This window comes from Eschrichtius robustus, chromosome 14 (assembly GCF_028021215.1).
Source record: "Eschrichtius robustus isolate mEscRob2 chromosome 14, mEscRob2.pri, whole genome shotgun sequence".
NCBI classification, from domain to species: Eukaryota; Metazoa; Chordata; class Mammalia; order Artiodactyla; family Eschrichtiidae; genus Eschrichtius; species Eschrichtius robustus.
The window spans coordinates 75277664-75297990 of NC_090837.1; the positions used below are offsets into that span (position 1 = coordinate 75277664).

At 36.5% G+C, this 20327-nt stretch overlaps 1 protein-coding gene across 3 annotated transcripts in view; it reads right to left on the reverse strand.

Moving 5' to 3' along the window:
• Positions 1-20327, reverse strand: part of DYM (dymeclin) — a 385877-nt gene that overhangs the window by 277166 nt on the left and 88384 nt on the right. For all 3 annotated transcript variants that reach the window (XM_068563053.1, XM_068563051.1, XM_068563052.1), the window contains exons 7-8: positions 2911-3036; positions 1338-1480 (exon numbers count right to left, since the gene is read on the reverse strand). In XM_068563053.1, the coding sequence (XP_068419154.1) occupies positions 1338-1480; positions 2911-3036 (269 nt within the window). The remainder of the gene's footprint in view (positions 1-1337; positions 1481-2910; positions 3037-20327) is intronic.

A 20327-nucleotide genomic window follows, 5' to 3' on the forward strand; every position in this document is an offset into this window, starting at 1 on the left:
CACTGCCACTGTTTTGAAGAAAGCAGGTAATGAACTTCTACTACCTCCTCCAAAAAAAACGTCCAACCATATTGGAGAACAGGAAAATACTCAGTTTTTGAATACTTACACCAGTTTAATGACTGAAAAAAGAAAACACTAATGGATTAATCAAGCCTTCCCACAGGACACCCGATTCCCACAGGCACACAGGATTCCTGTGCTGCCTTCAGAGGCCGAACATGAGCAAGCCTTGTACAGCTTCCTCATCGGAAACAATGAGGGCAGTGGGAGGGGTGACTCGGAGGATGAACCTCTGCAGGTCTGGGGGTCTAGGTAGCATACTCAGCACCAAAGACAGAGCCATGAGTGATTACAAATGTAATTCAACTCATAATACTGAAAGAAATCAAAGGAAAGCAAACCTAGAACAGAGGTCTTTTCATCCAAAGGGGTTCCTGAGACTCCTCATCCCATAAATTATCCCACAGTACTCCATTTTCCTAACAAACTGACGCCCCTGCCTGAGTGTGGAGAGCACGCCCCAGCCTAATTCAGCTGTGGAACTCAGCTCCATTTAAAATTCCTTCAGACAGCTGAATTCTGCACTGTGTAATTAAGCAGACTGTATACTGTTTCTTTAGTAAGAGCACCCAGGCAGACCTTACAACTGCCAAAGTGCCAGTCTAGTTTTTGTTTCTCCTTCAGAACAAAGCACAAGTTCAGTTGACGTAACCTCACATGACCCAGGTCTTCTTGTATTTCTGGTCTCTTCAGGTCTAAACGTTGTGAAGCAGAAATGAGGCTTTACTGGATGGTGGGAAAGGACTTTCTTCAGTTAATGAAATTTGCTTCCAATCTGATAAAACTCACATTTGTGCCACTTCAGAATTTATTACAAGACTCTTCAAAATGTGCTAATTTGTCACCGAACAAATGAAACATTGAGTATAATAAGAAAACTATACCTAATTAGTCATGTAAAATCCTAACCAAGAAAGCCCCTAAAATAGAATAATTTCCTCATAAAACACAAGCGGTAAAAAGTTTCCAAGAGCATCACTGTATTTATATTGTACAGCTAGAATGCACGCAATATGCATATTTATAAATATTCTTCTTGAAAAATGTTCTCTTATAGGTAAACAGTCTATTCATGATTTGCATATATTTCCTTGTATAAATCAGTGCACCAAATGGAAAAAATATTTTAAATTATTTCCAGTATTTCACATTTAACCAGCTGCACAGATGCAATCTGACAGTTAGTAGTGGCAGCCAACTGAACAGAATTTCTCATGACTAACTGGACAAAACCTACGTATATCAAAGACCTGACAAAATCTGGTGAGACTTACTTGCTACTCCTGACGCCAGTCCATACAGCAGCCCACCCCCATCTGACTGCTGAGGGAAAACGTGTGCTCCTGGAGGAGGCGGCTTTTCTTGCCTGATGAAGTTATACAACAAGGTCTTTACAAGTTTGCTGGTATATGGGAGGCTACACAAAAAGAAAAAAGAAGAAAATAAACTCAGATTTTGGGGAGTCAACTGGCTTTGTATCGTGATAAATATAACCTATATAATCTACCGACATAAAAGGGATTAGCACAATTCAAAGAAATCTGGCACTGTCACAACAGTGAAGACCATGGGCTGTGAGATCAGACTTGAGGCTTAAATCTGGCTTTCCTCTTACTATGCCGTATGTCATTCATCAAATCGCTTCAACTCCAAAGCTTCAGTTACCTTATTTGTAATCTGTATAACAGGTGAGATATTATAAATTCAGTATATAATACAGTACTTGGCACTTGAAGGGAGGTAGTAACACAGAGTCAGTAGGAAAAAGCAAGAATTTTAAAGTATGGAAATTGACTTGAATAGTATATTTGACTTAACCCAATATATCCAAAATATTCAACATATAACCAATATAATAGTTGTTAAATATCTCACATTGTTTAAAATAAATAAAAGTATGAAGTTATTCAATCTATGCATGCATACAAAAAACATATCCATATATATACAGATTTCTTCTAATGTTAATACCCTTTGCTTTTAAGTAACAGAATGAGAGGAGAAGGGAGAGAAAACAGGTTAAAAGGGATATGTGTCCACAAATTGGTGATAAATCAATTCCTGCAATCTGGAGAAAACTTTTGAATAGACTCTTCAGCCAACGCTTAAGGCCTTTTATCCTTATTATCAGTGATTTTCAAATATGTTCCAAAAGAGCCCTAAAGGATTCTGTGAATGTGCCACAAGTATAATCAAGGTAGCAAGAGGGATGTGAAAAAGACAAAGGTGCTTCTCTCTCTCTGTGTGTGTGTGTGTGTGTGTGTGTGTGTGTGTGTGTGTGTGTGTTTAATATTTATCTACTCCCGTCCCTACCCACCAGGAGACTGTAAGCTTCTGCTCTGCTCAGGAGCACAGCTCCACATCCTAACACATGCCTGGCACATGGTTAGCACACAATAAACATTTGTTGACTAAATGAAAGTAGGAACAGTCAGTTAAGTGGCTGCTGGGGAAGTCCAAACACATGGTGACGGGGCATACACTGCAGTAGTCGTTTCAATGGGACTGGTGGGAAGGGGAAGATACAAATGATTTCAATGAACAAATATGACTGGATGAATGCTTAGACATAGAGTATGATGCAGAAGGAAGAAAAGATGGCTCCAAAGTTTCAACTCTACAAAGAAATCACTAGAGAAGGTAATGAAGCTAGGGGATGAAAGGGGCAGGGAGGATGGACAGTTTAGACAGGAAAGCAGATCCTTATGTGCTGGGTTTGAAGTTCTGATAGAACAACCAGAGGAAATGTCTGGTTGGAAATATGGAACAACACTAAGGAAAGAGAACAAGACGAGAACTATAGATTAATACAATAAAAAACTTGACAAATTTAAAATAGAAACATACCATCGACCTCGCATCAAATACTTGTGACTGATGCTCTGTCGCAAAACTTCCTTGTGGAAGAGTTGGCAGGAAAGGAAAACCACCATTGTTGACACAGCTTCTACTGATATTTCATATGTAATATCTCTGAAAAAACAGGAAACAAATCAGAATAATGATCACTTTGGAAGATTAAGATATTGCTCTTTTCTAAATAAACTATACATTTAAAAACTCAAATCAAAATATTCAATATGCTTCTGGATTATTAAAAAATACTAGTATGTTTAACATAAAAATTGAGTCAAACAAAAATATGAAACCCTTCCTTGTCATTAGTTCTTGTACTTGGGTCAAATATCCCATTACTTTCCTATTTTCCAGGTCCCATCTACTAATGAATGACAAGTATCAATATATTAGTGTATAATGGAAACAGTTACCAGCAGTGTTCTGCTTTGAAGGTCCACTCTAAAGCCCTTATGTTCGTTCGCTGTTTAGTTATAACACGGAAACAAATATTTAGATTGTAAAACTGAAAAGAAGTCACAGTGTAGGGAAGACAACAATGTCTTTTTGAGTTGATAATAACTTTACAGTGAGAACTATGGTATACCCTAGATCTTCTATCTCTAAGTGTCTACTTTCTCAAGGCCAACTCTGCCTGTTCAGCAAAATGTGAACAGTAAACAAATTGTTCCTGTTTTATTAAGCATATTTCTTTTATGAAGGACTACCGTTGTCCTCCGAAGATCATTAACCCCTTTTAGAAACAAATCTTAGAACAAATAAAAAGGAAACAAAATTTTGGCTGAGCACGAACAGGAACAAATGCATCAAGAAATCTTCAATTATTGCAAAAGTTTAAACACAGTTATCATGGGGAAGAGTATCATGTTAGCCCAGGAAAGTGAAAATCTCAACAACACAACAAAAAGAGTAACAGCTCCAAAAGAATATAAGATATTTTTACAGAACTGAAATATTCACGGAAAGCCCAAAGAAAAATACTTAACACCTACTTAAATGAAGCTCATTAAACAAATTAAAGAGAACTTGATTCTAGAAATGGAGAAGCTTACCAGATTTTTAAGTTCTAATTTTATTGGATATTTACAGAGTTATTTTGCTGATGAAATATCTTTTAAAAGCAAAGTATACAAAAACAAACCACAAAAGACCCGTGCAAATGATCTTATTATGTAACGAATAAATCTCATTTCTACTCAGAAATCTGACTAATACTGTAGAACAATTCTCTTTCCTGAAATTTCCATAATTATTGTTGTAAATATTAACCACATAAAAGGCACATCTTACATTTGAACTTATTTCTTGAATTGAATGAAAAACAACCCTGATGTGTTGTATTAGGATTCATTAATTCTTCAATAATGATGATCTGGGTGCTCAAAACCCAAAGGATTTTGAATCACAATAATCATTTATTCATACAGCCTACGCCTGTCAGGAATCCATACTCTGTAGTCAATTTGCTAGGCTTTTCAGTTGGGTCAGGGCTTAAAGCCAAATCCTGAAGAACAAGTATCTTGCCACAGTACATCCTATCTAGGTAGGTGACTACCTCCAGTACACTTGTTAATGCATTTAGTCATTGCATCAATAATAAAAAAAAAACAACAGCAGTGGTTTACAATTTAACATCTTACACTAGGTCCCTGATCCAGGAAGAAACTGCTTTAATTTGTTTAAACTAAAAACTATGACTATTAATAAATACTATGTCTGACAACTTTAATGAAAGAATGTAGATTTAGAACACAGGGCTGTTCTCCTTCAAAATAAATTGGGCCAAACAACATCACAAATGGGAGAACATCACAAATGGGAGGGATCTTTATTGCTCTGATTTTGATTGGAACTAACTAGGACTTCCTGAACAGAGTCATCAGCATAGTGTACCAGGCATACATAACTCAGAACAGCAAAAAGGAAGAAATATGTTGAGGCCATATAATACACGATCATAATACAAAAGGAATACTCTTTGCAACAAAAATGTAAAGGGAATTTCATGAAAAAAGGATCCAGGATGCTGTTGACTGACTTAGAGGATATCTTCTATTCATTTTGCTGGCCAGCATCCACTTATTAGTATTAAAACATTAATAAAGGGCAAACAGGATGATCTGAATGGAATGATTAAATACCATGAAGATAATTCTACACAAATTAATCTTAATCACAACCAAAATTCTCATTGAGTTTTTTTCAGAAACTTCATAAATTGACTCTGACATTTTTATGAAAGAATAAACATATAGCCAAGTCAATCTTGAAACTGAAAAGTGAAGAGAGGGACTTCCTCTACCAGATATCAAGCCATGTTACACGGCTGTAGCAATAAAAAAGGTATGGTATTTGCAAGCACACACAAAAAAGTTAGACAAACCAATGGAACTCAACTGAGAACTGAATGTACAGGTCAAACCTGTGTTTCTATGGAAACATAAAACAAAATGGATCCATAAATCAATGGAGAACAGATTGTACAGAAGATGGTGCTGGGAAAAACTGGCTTATTTCATAAAGAAAAATAATGATGGCTCCCTATCTTACAACATATTCAAAGACTGACTACAGAAGAATTAAAGACCTACATTCACTTGGATGTGAATGGCAACACTAAAATTAATAGAAGAAAATGTACAATGATAAGTTTGTAACATAAGCACAAGAAGGGACTTCTTAAATAAAAGCCTAAGAGCACAAAGCATAAAGTAAGTAAATAAATAAAAGCATTTAATTACATCAAAATTAAGGATTATTGCTCAACAAATGAAACCCTGAACAAAGTTAACTGGCAGATGATAAAATGGAAGAAGAACAAAGAACTAATATCTAGAATATTACAAGCAACTCCCACAAAAAGCCAAGAAAAAGCCAACAACTTCACTAGGAAAAAAAAGAGCAAAAGATAAAAAACAGTCCGTTTAAAACAGTGTAATATCCCTTGATGTCCTAGAAAATGTAAAGTATTGGCAGGCACATAATGATATATAAACCCTCATGTACTGCTGATAGTAATATTAACCAACACAGTTATTTTAGAGAACAATTTATAACCCAGTATATGTATATGCCAAAGAAAAATTCACAGAAATATGTCTGAGGACTGTGGTGAGCAACCTCCAAAATGACCCTCAATAATCCCTACTTCCTGCTATTCATGTCCTTGTGTAATTGCCTCCCCTTGAGTGTAGGATGGATCTAGAGACTTGCTTAGAAGCAAGAGAATACAGTAAAAGTGAAAGCATGCCACTTCTGAGAGGAGACTGGCTTACAAAACAACCGTGGCTTGGGTTGGGCACCTGCTCTTGCTCTTCTGTTTGCTTTCTCCAAGGGAAGCCAGCTGCCTTGTTGTGAGCTGACATACAGAGAAGTACACCTTGCAAAGGACTATGGGAGGCCTCCAGTCAACAGCCAGTAGGGAACTGAGTCCAACAGCCCTAGAGAAATTGAATCCTGCCAACAGCCAAGTGAGAAGTCTAGGAAGCAGGTCCTTCCTATTTGAGCCTTCAGATGAGACCACAGCCCCAGCCATAAGATCAACTACAACCTCATGAGACACTTGAGTCAGAGGCACCGAGCTACACAGTATCCTGATTCCTGATACTAAAAAACTGTGAAACAACGTTTTGTTTTGTTTTTATTGAAGTATAGTTGATTTACAATGTTGTGTTAATTTCTGCTGTACAGCAAAGTGATTCAGTTATACATATATATTCTTTTTTATATCCTTTTCCATTATGGTTTATCACAGGATACTGAATAGAGTTCCCTGTGCTATCCAGTAGGACCTTGTTGTTTATCCATTCTATATATAGTAGTTTGCATCTGCTAACCCCAAACTCCGACTCCATCCCTCCCCCAACCCCCATGCCCTTAGGAACCACATGTCTGTTCTTTATGTCTGTGAGTCTGTTTCTGTTTTATAGATAAGTTCACATTTGTGTCCTATTTTAGATTCTGCATATAAGTGGTATCATATGGTATTGAAACAATGTTGTTTTAAACTTCTAAATTTTAGAGTAGCTTATCATGCAGTAATAGATAAATAATATAAAGACATTCATTATTTATGGTGTTGCAAATTTGGAGGCACCCCAGGTGTCCAGCACTGAGGAACTGGATAAGTAAAATGTGGATGTACACAATGGAGCAGTTTTAACAGCAATAGACTAGGTGTTCATTTAGCATGACAGGTAACTCTTAAAAACAATTCTGAGAGGAAAAAGCAAAAAACAATGAGTTCTATAACACAATTCTATTTATGTATATTAAAAATACATGTACACTATAGCTGATTCACTTTGTTATAAAGCAGAAACTAACACACCATTGTAAAGCAAATATACTCCAATAAAGATGTTAAAAAAAAAAAGAAAAATACATGTACACATTAAGTATAACATCTTGTACTCGGACATATACATATAAAAATACATCCATTAAACATATTAAAATGGCTGTTTATGGGAAAGAAAAGGAGTAATGAATGGGGATAAATGGGAATAAGTAAATGGATTAATATTAAATGGAGGGGGAGATGGGCCTTACACAAACCAACAATGATAGTGACCCTTGAACTGAAGAATGTGACTGACTCAACCCTATGCCTGATGTGTCCAAAATCAGGGATTGTAGAATGAAGGGAGGCATAAGAGGTTGGGGGACATATTGAAGTGGGAGAATGCTCAGATTAATCCCAGAAATAAAAAAATACCAGCAATAAAATATCCAGTTAGGACATTATAAGGACCACCATTAAAATAATGACAATGGCAATGGAAAAGAGCAGTAAGACTTGAATGACACTTAACAAAATAAAACTAATAGCACTCAGTGACAGATTGGATGCTTAAAGTGGGGGAGAAAGACTAAGACTAATCAAGGAAGACCAAGGCTTCTAGATTTAGAACTCAGAGAAGGTGACGTTATCAACCTAAATCAAGAACACAGGAAATGGAAAAATCACTTTACACGTATAATCTATCGATGCTCTTTATTCACAGATTCCATGTTTGTGAATTTACCTACTCACTAAAATTTACTTATAACCCCAAAACAATTTTCTGCAGCACTTTTGCAAGTTGAAATGATCTACGTAATTTTCTAATTTGCACCAAAGGAATCCTAGGCAAAATTTCATGACAAAAAAATAGCTAACGATTGCAAATGAACTCACAGATGATAAAGTTACTTTGTTAAAGATGATAAAATTAAAGTCTGCATTTTTCTAATGTCAGTGGGGAACGGGAAATAACTACATAGCAAAGCTTCATATAAAACTGACTATCCAGATATGATATGATGTCTGGAATTTTCTTAAATATAATCTGAGAAGTAGGGGAGGGTAGCTGTGGATGGGGTATAATTGAAATAAATGTGGCCATGAGTTGTTAATTACTAAACCTAAGTGATAAGCATATGGGAGTTCATTAGTCTCTCTACATTTATATGCTTAAAATTTTATATAAGATTAAAAATATAAAATTAAAAATTGACTGCACAACTGTAGACCAGAGTTTGGTGAAGATAGGGACCTCTCTTATTCCTAGCTCCTACCACATTTCCTGGCAAAGAGTAGGCACTTAACAGATACTATTTGGAGTGAATGAATCATCCAAAATTCTATATTTAACAAATTTAATTTGCTAAAGTTATCTGCTTTGAGAAGTTGGGTACGTTTCAATAGTTTTTATATTGTTGTCATTAGCAAATCACCACAAACTTAGTGGCCTAAAACAGCACAAATTTATTATCATGCAGCTCTGTAGTTGCAGTACAGGATTCACGGGGTTAAAATCAAGGTGTCAGCAAGCTGCTTTCCACTCCGGAGGCTCTGGGGAAGAACCCATTTCCTGCTCACTTGGGTTGTTGGCAGGATTTAGTGACTCTAGGATCCAAGTCCCCATTTTCTTGCTGGCAGTAAGATGAGGGCACTTCCTAGGCTCTACAGGTCGCCTCATTCTTTGACTCAAGGATCCTTTTCCTCCATCTTCAAAGCCATTAGTGGCTTTGAATGACTCATGCTGCATCTCTCTGACCCACCCTTCTGGTTTCCTCTTCTACCTTTAAGGACTCATGTGATTAGACTGTCCTCTATTATCCTAGTGGGCCCAATCTCCCCCTCAAAAAGCCCTTAACTTTAACCACATCTACAGAATCCTTTTGACATGTGAGGGTATCTATTCACCAGCCTTCCAGGGATTAGGATGTGGACATCCTTGGGCTGGAGAGGACATTATTCTGCCTACCACTAGCAGCTAGTAAGAATTAGATGCTAATTTCAATAAGAACCAAAAACCTCCCTACCAGCCAACATGAAAATATTACTCAAAGTTATACTAATCTACCAGATTTGGGGGCTGGGGGGAATATAATGTTCAAATAAATGGATTAAAGCAGGCTCCAACAAACTGGCAGGGTAGAAGATAATTTAAGTACACAATGAAGCACAGCTTCAAATGACATAGCAAAGATACAAATACTAGAAATGGCTAAAACAGAATCTTTTCGTTTTTCTTTTTTTTTTTTTTTTTTTTTGGCAAAGATGTCAAGAACCCAATTTCCAATTTTCATTGTCTGAAGATAGTGCTTATAGCCACAAAGCAGAAGAAAATTTAAATGCACAGAGTAACAAATATTCAAACAAGGACAGTAACCACCCACTAGCTGCCCATCCTGCTCAGAATAAAATGCCAAGTCCTGAACCTAGCCTCTAAGACCCTACATGACTTCTGACTAACCAACCAACCTTGTCTATCACTCACCCATCCTTGCTCATTTGGCTCTAGCTCTACTGGACTAGTTAGTGGTCCCTGGGTACACCAAGCATGCACCCACCTCAGGGCCTTGCATCTGCTGTTCCCTGCTTAGAATGCTCTCCCACCAGAGTGACAGGACTCCCTCTCTGACTTCCTTTGGGTTTCTATTAAAAGGTCCGCTTCACAAGGAGCCTTCCCTTACAATCTTGACTAAAATACCATGACATTACTTTTTTCCATTGTACTTGTCACATTCTAACATTAATTAATATATTAATTTGTTTATTATCTGTCTTACCCTATGCACAACTAGAATCTATGTCTTATTCACTATTGTATCCCTGGCACCTGAAACAGTGGCTGGCCACAAGTACACACATATTTGTTGAATAGTCTCTTTGTGCTCTTGGGCACAGTGAGAAATTAATATTATTTGGGGTTTACCAAAACCAAGAAAAATACATTCATTCACGTACAAATTTTACATGACAAAGTATATCTGAAACTCCCAGCTTCCAGAAACTAATTCATGATTTAGTGCTCTGCGTAAAAATTCACACACACACAAAAACGGAATTCCCTGGCAGTCCAGTGGTAGGGCCGCACACAGGTTCCATCCCTGGTTCGGGAACTAAGATCCCGCATGCAGTGCAGCGTGGCCAAAGAGAAAAGAAAAAAAATAAAAAATTCACTAGACTCCTGGGGCTACAGTTACAGAATTAGTAGCAACAGCAAAAATAATTACTCAACATGCCCTCATTTAATCCATTTTCTATTATAAGTGGTATTGAAAATGACTGGACTTCCCTGGTGGCTCAGTGGTTAAGAATCTGCCTGCCAATGCAAGGGACATGGGTTCAAGCCCTGGCCCAGGAAGATCCCACAAGCTGCAGAGCAACTAAGCCCGAGCACCACTGCTACTGAGCCTGCGCTCTAGAGCCCGCAAGCTACAGCTACTGAAGCCCACGCGTCTAGAGCCCGTGCTCCTCAACAAGAGAAGCCACTGCAATGAGAAGCCCGCACACCACAACAAAGAGTAGACCCCACTCAACACAACTAGAGAATGCCCATGCGCAGCAACAGAGACCCAACGCAGCCAAAAATAAATTAATAAAATTTTTTTTAAAAAATAAAAGTTTAAAAAAAAAGAAAGAAAATAATATTTTTAAAGTCAGTTTCAAAATAAGTTGTGAACACAAATTTGGGTTCTGCCTATGGGGAAAAAAAATGATCTAAACAGGAAAACCGCTGAAATAGCCATTTAAGAAATATGTTTTAAAGACACACATGGATAAAATGAAACTATCCATCAATTATCTTCCTAGTTACCATCTTCCCGCACATCTCCCAAGTCTGTGTGAGGGCTTCAGCTCCCTCTACCCTTGCCCCCAAACTGTTTGGCTGACTCATATTCATCACTCAAGACTTTGGACTATGCTTTTCATAGTCTATAGTCTATGTCATATAAGACAATATTTGCCAAACCAAAAAAAAATATCAACCAATATTAGAAAATAAATGAAAAATGTAATAAAGCACAGTTTATATATTAACTTACACAACCACATAATTTTTAAAGAGATCACAGGAATTGAGGCTACTTCCATTTCCAGCAATGACAGACAGAAAATTCAGAAGAATATTCCCAATGAAGTCAACAAAAATCACTGACAGAGGGTCTGGAAGGGCACTTTCTAAAAGGACCAAAGAGCTAGTAAAATACTGAAGAATTACAAGGCCAAGATTCAAGGCACTAAGAAAACCTAGAGAGGTCAGCCTGACATCTGGAATTGCTTTGGCCTTGGGATGTTTCCTGATTCATAAGTGAGTGGCTGGGAATTCAAGCAGTGCTTTTGACAGGGTTGACAATCTAGGGGACAAAAACTGGAGTCCAAGCCTGCCAAGGGAGTAAGCCCTAGTACTTCACCCCACACACAGGGTAGAGATCCTCAAGGGGATCCTTACCTTGGAAGTAAGGGGGAGCAGGAAGTAAATCAACGATCTCATGGGCTACAACCCAGCTTTAAGTTCCCTGGGTGGCCAGAAAAATTCTGAAACGGAATTAAGAAGAATCCAAGGCACCCAACAGAAACAGACAATCCCCTCTGAAGAAAGATAAAATCATACTATCAAACTATTTCTACAACTTTACAAATACAAAAACTAGCAACCAATCAAAAATAGGCACATAAAGAGATAAGACTACATGAACAAGAACCACCATACACCCATAAAACAAACAAAACTCTCCCAATAATAATATTAATTACCAAATACAACTATGCCTACTCTACCTATGGCATAAAAGCCAAATTTTTCAAATCAAAAATTTCTCAAGGACCTGTAAACTATATAAATATAGCAGGTATTTCTTTTTAAAAAGTTCTAGAAAAAAATTCTGGAACTGAAAAATACAATAGCCAAATTTTAAAACTTGATTTAAAAAAATAAGTAAATAAGAAAGAAAGAAAGAAAGAAAGAAAGAAAGAAAGAAAGAAAGAAAGAAAGAAAGAAAGAAAGAAAGAAAGAAAGAAAGAAAGAAAGGAAGGAAGGAAGAAAGAAAGAAAGGAAGGAAGGAAGGAAGGAAGGAAGGAAGGAAGGAAGGAAGAAAACCTCAATGAATGGGTTTAACAGCAGATTAGACTCGGCTGAAGAGAGATTTAGTGACTTGGACATAAAGTCATAAGAAATAACCGAGAATAAATTAGAGAGAGACAACACAACAATGTTGAGAGGCATTTGTTTCTAGATTGGGGTTATTATGAGAAGGTTTACGAAGAAAGATTTATAAACATTTGCATACAAGTCATTTGCAAACATATATTTTCATTTCTCTTCAGTAAATACTTGAAAGTAAAATTGCTGGATGAGAGGAGAGGTGGATATGTGACTTCATAAGAACCTGTCAAAACTTTTCCCAAACTGGTTGTACCATTTTATACACCACAGCAATTTTTTACATAGATTTTATTTTTCAAAGCCGTTTCCGGTTCTCAGTAAAACTGAAGGTATAATTTCCATATAACCCTTGCCCCATATATGCATACCCTCCTCCACCATCAACATCCTGCCCCAGAGTAGCATATATGTTAAAAATGATGAACCAACATTGACACATCATTATCACCTAAAGACCCCATAATATACATAAGAGTTCACTACTGCTGTGTAATTTCTATAATCGCTATAAATTTTGACAAATGTAGTAACGTGTATCCTTGATTATAGTATCATACAGAACAGTTTCATTGCCCTAAAAATCCTCTGTGCTCTGTCTATATATCCCTTCCTCCTGCCAAACCCTGGCAACCACTGATCTTTTTATTGTTTCCACAGTTTTACCTTTTCCAAAATGTATAGTGGGAATAATACAGTATGCAGCCTTTTAAGATTGGCTTCTTTACCCACAGCAATTTCTGAAAGTACCAGTTGCTCCACATTCTCACCAACATTCAGTACTATCAGTCTTCTTAATTATAGCTACTCTAGTTGTGTGTAGTGATAGCTCACTATAGCATTTAATGTGCATTTTCTGATGATTAATCACACTAAAACTCAATGTGCTTATTGGCCATTCATATATCTTTTTTTGTGAAGTATCAATTTAAATCTTTTTTCCATTTTTAATTGGGATATTTGCCTAATTATTTTTAAATTGTAAGAGATCTTTATATATTCAAGAATAAAGTCTTTTGTCAGCTACATGTTTTGGAGACATTTTCTCCCATCTGTGGCTTGACTCTTCTTTTTCTGAACCGTTTCTCTTGAAGAGGCAAGATTTTTATTTTTGAAGTAGTCTAACTTATCAAGTTTTTCTTTTTTTGGCTATTGCTTTCTGTATGCTTTCTAAGTTATCTTTGCCTAAAACAAGATTGTGTGTATTTTTCTAATTTTTATGTTATATGTGAAAGTAGGAGTCAAAGTTTTTTTGTTTTGCTTTGTTTTCCCATATAATCAGCTTTTCCAGCACCATTAGTTTAAAAAGTTTTCCCTCCCCAACTGAATTGTTTTGCTTCTTTTCTCAAAACAAAACAAACAAAAAACAATTGACCAGAGAAGTACAGATCTATTTCTTGGCCCCCTATACTGATCCACTGATTTATTTGTCTATACTTGGGTCAGTACCACGTTATCTTCAAAACTGTAGCTTTACAGCACACTGTGAAGTGATACAGTGTAAGTATTCCATTTGTTCTTCCTTTTCAATTATTTCTTCTAGATATTCTAGGTTCTTTGCATTTCCGTATATATTTTAGAATCAGCTTGTCAATGTCTATGAAGAAAACAAACAAACAAAAAATACTCTGGTACAAATGTGATGAATTGACTCTGTAGATCAATCTGGGTGATACTGACATCTTAACAATATTGACTCTTCCAATTCATGGATATGATGTATGTCTACATTTAGGTCTTTTTAGACTTCACTGAGCAATGTTTTTTAGTTATTAATATATAAGCTGTACACATATTTGTTGAATTTACTAAGTATTTCATGTTTTTCATATGATTTTTAAATGGAATTTTTAAGGTTTTAGTTTCCAGTTGTTTGCTACTAGTATATGATTTTTGTATAATCATCTTGCAATGTGCAACCTTGCTAAACTCACTTTTCAGTTCAAGTAGCTTTTGTATATTCCTTAGGGTCTCCTACATAAACAATCATGTTGCTGGCAAATATAGTTTTACTTTTTCTTTTCTAATCTTTATGCCTTTTATTCTTTGTTTTGCTTTACTGAACTGGCTAGGGCCTCATACAGTAGCAAACAGAAATGCTAAGACCAAACATCCTTGGCTTGTTCTTGATCACAGATGAGGTAAACCTTTAGTCTCTCATCATTAAGTGTAATGTTAGCTGCAGGTTCTTCATGGATGCCCTTAACCTAGTTGAAGATGTTTCCTTCTATTCCTAGTTTGCTGAGAGTTTTTTCTTTTTTTCCATGAATAGATGTTGAATTTGGTCAAATGCTTTTTCAACATTTACTGAGACAATCATATGGCTTTTCTAATTTATTTTGTCAATGTGGCATATTATACTGATTTTCAAGTGTTAACAATATTGTATTCCTGAGATAAGCCCCACTTGGTTATAATGTATTATCCTGTTCTTATATTGCTGGATGAAATTTGCTAATTTTTTAAGCTTTTTCTCCTGTATTCATGAGAAATATCAGTCTGTAATTTTCTTTTTATGGAACGCCACTGTTAGGTTTTAGTATCAGGGTTATGCTGGCCTCATAAAACAAGTCATCCCATCTGCTTTTGAAATACACTTTATTGAAAAAATATTTGCTTCATGATGTGATGTTGAGCAAAGACAGCAGAATAGTATGCATCATATGACTGAATACACATAGATGTTAATATGCAAAAAATAAAAAAAGCAATCCTGGAAGATGAGATTATAGGTGAATATTTTTATTATTTTTAATTTAAATTTTCAAAATGGGAAGGGCATAAAGAAAATGAATGGGAGAAATATTGGCTTAAAACTGGCTGTCTCCACCAGGAAATTTCCTGAAAAAAAAAAAAATATCAGGATAGATGGTCTGAGGACAATCTCTAATCTCATTCTGACCATAGATTTTCTTTTTCTGTTTTTTTTTTTTAATAAGTTTATTTATTTATTTTTGGCTGCATTGGGTCTTTGCTGCTGTGCGCGGGCTTTCTCTAGTTGCAGCAAGCAGGGGCTACTCTTCCTTGTGGTGTGCGGGCTTCTCTTGTTGCAGAGCACAGGCTCTAGGCACGCGGGCTTCAGTAGATGCGGAACATGGGCTCAGTAGTTGTGGCTCGCGGGCTCTAGAGGACAGGCAGTAGTTGTGGCACACGGGCTTAGTTGCTCCGCGGCATGTGGGATCTTCCCGGACCAGGGCTCGAACCCGTGTCCCCTGCATTTGGCAGGCGGATTCTTAACCACTGTGCCACCAGGGAAGTCCCAGGTTTTCTTAATTATTCCTCTCTCTCACTTCACTGTAAACAATCAAAGTAAAGAGGATTTGCAACTAGGAAAAACAATCTAAGTGTCTCATTCCTTTTGGACTGTAATAACAAACTAATACAGACTGGGTAACTTATAAACAACAGAAATTTATTTCTCACAGTTCTGGAGGCTGAGAGGCCAGATCAAGATACCTGCAGATTCAGTATTTGATGAGAGCTGGTTTCTGGGTCACAGAGATTAAGCGTCTTTTTGCTATGTTATCCTATGATGGAAGGCAGCAAGGAAGTTTTCTTGGGTATCTTTTATAAGGGCATTAATTCCACTCACAAGGGCTCTGCCCTCATGACCTAATCATCCCCCAAAGACCCCATACCTTCTAACATCATCATCTTAGAGGTTAGGTTTTAAAATATGAATTTTGGGAGGACACGAACATTCAGACTGTAGCAATGAATTAGACACACTTGCTGCATTATTTAGGGCTCTCCAGAGAAACAGAACCAACAGAATATAAAGAAATATATACATAGAAAGTAATTTATTATAAGAGATGGGCTCACACAATTACAGAGGCTAAAGGTGGCATTATCTGCCATCTGCAAGCTGGAGGCCCAGGAAAGCCAGCGGTGTAGTTCCAGTCCAAACCCAAAGTGCTGAGAAGCAGAAAAGCCCTGGTCTGAGGGCAAAAGCCCAAGAAACAGGAGTGCCAATACCCGAAGACAGAAGGAGATGGATGTCTCAGATTAAGCAAGAGAAAAAATTCACCCCTCCCCCACCTTTTTGTTCTCTTCATGCCCTCAATGGACTGGATGATGCTCACCTACACTGGTGAGTATGATCTTTCTTACAAAGTCTACCTATTCAAATGCTAATTGTTTCCAGAAACACACTCACAGACACATCCAGAAATAATGAAATAATGTTTGACCTCTGGGCATCCCTCAGCTCAACCTGTCACACAAAATTAACCATCACACTTGCCAAAGACGTAAGTTAAATGTTTAAATACTGGGAAAGGGCACAGAGCCACAGATTCAGTCTCATTAAAAGCATTTAGTCATTAAAAGCATTTAAGCACTATTTGAAAGGTTTTACACCTAGAAATTTTTGTTCCTTCATAAGAAACAAACAGCATTCTAACACTCACCTAATTTGTTATAATCATAAAAAGTGAATTCATATTTCAGTACCCCAAAATTTGACATCTATCACAGGTGTGTTACAATTTTAAATAGGAAGACTCAACAAGAAGTTCACATTTGAACAAAGACTTGAAAGAAATAAGGAAACAAGGGAAGTCTTCCAGAGAGAGGGACCAGCACACACAAAGGCCCTGAGGTAGGAACACACCTAGCATATTTAAAAAACAACAAAGAGGTCAGTGGGGTTAGAATGAAATCTGCAAGAAGGAGAGTAGTAAGAGACGAGGCCAAAAAGATAACAAAAAGCCTGAAAGGTCTAAAAGCTGTAACAGATTGATAAATTCAAAATCTTTTTTTTTTTTAAATCCAGGCTGGTCTTCATTCATTCATTCATTCATTCATTCATTTATTTATTTATTTATGGCTGTGTTGGGTCTTCGTTTCTGTGCGAGGGCTTTCTCTAGTTGCGGCAAGCAGGGGCCACTCTTCATCGCGGTGCACGGGCCTCTCACTGTCACGGCCTCTCTTGTTGCGGAGCACAGGCTCCAGACGCGCAGGCTCAGTAGTTGTGGCTCACGGGCCTAGCTGCTCCGCGGCATGTGCATCTTCCCAGACCAGGGCTCGAACCCGTGTCCCCTGCACTGGCAGGCAGACTCTCAACCACTGCGCCACCAGGGAAGCCCCAATAAATTCAAATTCTTAAAAATAGTTTTTAAAAATGTATCATGGCAAAAACAAACACATACTAAAACCAAATAAGTCAAAAAGCAAACTTAGAAAAAAAATGTACTTTAAATTTATGTCACAAAGGACTAACCTTTCTAATGTAAAAGTGGTCCTACAAATAGATACAATAAAGGTGCCAAAATGAGAATGAGCAAAGGATATTAGCAAAAAAATGTTAACAATTCTAACATCTTTCAATAGGGGGATGATTAAATATAAACTGATATTGACCTACAACAGAATATAATGCTATTTTTAAAAACAAATGAGAAAGGATGTAGAGAAATCAAAACTCACATACACGGCTGGTGGGAATGTAAAATGATGGAGCCACTGAGGAAAAGTTTGGCAGTTACTCAAAAAGTTAAATACAGAGTTATCATATGACCTAGCAACTTTACTCCTAGACACATACCCGAGAACTGAAAACTACGTCCACACAAAATCTTGTACATGAATGCTCACAGCAGCATTATTCAGAAAGTAGAAACAACCCCAATACTTATCAACTGATGAATGGATAAACAAAATGTGGTATATACATACTATGGAATAGTTTTCAGCAATAAAAAGGAATGAAGTACTGGGGCATGCTATAACATGGATGAACCTTGAACACATTACACTAAATAAAAGAAGCCAGATACAAAAGGCCACAAATCATATGATTCTATTTATATGAAATGTCCGTAAAGGGCAAACCTATAGAGACAGGAAGCAGATTAGTGGTTACTGGGACAGGAGGGAGGGGGAAATGGGAATTGACTGCTAATGGGTACAGGGGTTCTCTTTGAGGTAATGAAATTCTGGAATTAGAGAGCAGTGATAGTTTCGCAACTTTTGTGAATATACTAAAAACCACTTAAATATATACTTTGAAAGGGTTAATTTTGGGGTATTTGAATTATATCTCAATAAAGTTGTTACTTAAAAGACAAAAATGAGAAAGCTCTCTGAATGCTGGTATACAGAAACTGCCAGGATAGATTGCTAACTGGAAAAAGAGGAAAATCCAAAACACTATGTATAATTTCCAACCTTTTATATGAATACAGGGGGAAATAAAAATCTAAATTCGTAATTGAATATATATGCATGAAAAATTTCAGGAAGGATACGTATGAAACTAAGAACGAACAGTGGTTACTAGGGAGACAAATGGGAAGGCTGGAGAGATGGGGAACAAGGACAGCCAGGAGATCGTTCATGTACACTTTTACGTGTTTGGTATCTGAACAACATAAATGTATCATCTGTTTGAAAATGAAATTAATCAAGAACTAAAAATAGAGGATTATCATAAATTATAAAATCAAAATTTACTGATTAAAATCTGATGACACTGAAATAAGAATAAACAAAAAACTAAATCATATTGTGGTATGCTGAAAGAGTCACTGACCCCAAGTGAGAAAACCTAGGATCTGTTTCTAAGTTCTCCATTAAACTCACTCTATTAACTTCAAAAAATAACTCCTCTGGGTCTCAGTTTCCTTATTTGTAAATAAGTACATTGGGCAAGATGACCTTTAATGTCAATTCTTTCTGTAACTTTCTATGATGCTCAAAAAAAGGAATTCAAAGCAACGTTATATTCCTGTGGAAACAAAATTTTAAATCCATTAATTGGGCTATCTTAAGTGCCAAATAATCAAGGAAAAGAGCCAAGACAGGCCAATACTTGAAAGAAACCAAAATTCTACCATGCTGAGTGTGGTGGTTTTTAAAAAATGAAAAATGTTTTAAGTCAACAGATCTTTCTTGTTTAATGTCCTTGCATAATCTTCAGAAGATTTTCATTACACAATCGCCAAAACAAAGTCAACTTTAAAAAGCCAAAATGTTGCTTCGGCTGCCATATTATCACAAGAACTTTCCACCATCTGGACTGGAAATGTCCTAGAACAAACTACTGTTGGAGCAAGTTATTAATTTCATGTGAAGAAAAAAAGGCGCTATGACCTTGCAGTGCTCTGCCAGGGCAGAGTGGAACACTTGGATAAAGACAAAAGCCTTCACGAAATGGGTGTCAGTGTTGGCTAAGGTCAAAGTCAATGAATATGCAGGAGAAAAAACCATCCTCCTTTGACTTGCTATTGGATAAGAAACTGTAAATGGAACATAAGTTTAACAAAAACAACTGACAAGTTCAAAGGATTAAGACCAAAAGTTAGAAATATCAATGTCATGCCAACATGGAGATTCCAAAAGTAAAATATGAGGAAAGACTAAAAAGTGGTATAGTGTATTACAGATACGGTCAATAGCAGTAATGGCTAGTTTTAAAAGTTAACAAAATCAAAGACATGGTAATACTCCTCATTTATAAAAGTATTAACAATGGAACAGGAAGTGCCTGGAGGTTAGGCACCAAGAAATCTGCATTCTAGTATCAGAACTGTCATTTGTTACCTTTATCAGTCACCTTATCTGTCAGCTTCATCATACATAAAAATTAATGGAGTGGATCAAATAAACTCAAATATCCATTCCATGTTTTTACAGCTTCTCAAAGAACTAATGCTATATATGTAACAGTGCATCAAATGTATAAAATATAGCCACATACCTTCTTGAAATAAAGCTCAACCAAAAAGAGGTTTTAAAAACATTCTAAAAAATCAAAAGTTAAGATGGATTGATTAGGTGGATACATAATAATAAAGCAAATATACCAAAATTGTTATGTGGGTGTCCAAATTGCAATTATGCCAGCTTAAACAAAGAACATTCATAAACAAAGAACAATCAGAGAGAAAGAGCTCTCAAGAACTACAAATGATTGCTAAACTTTCATCGAAAGTTAGAAATGGCTTTTAAATATATGAAGAGATGTTC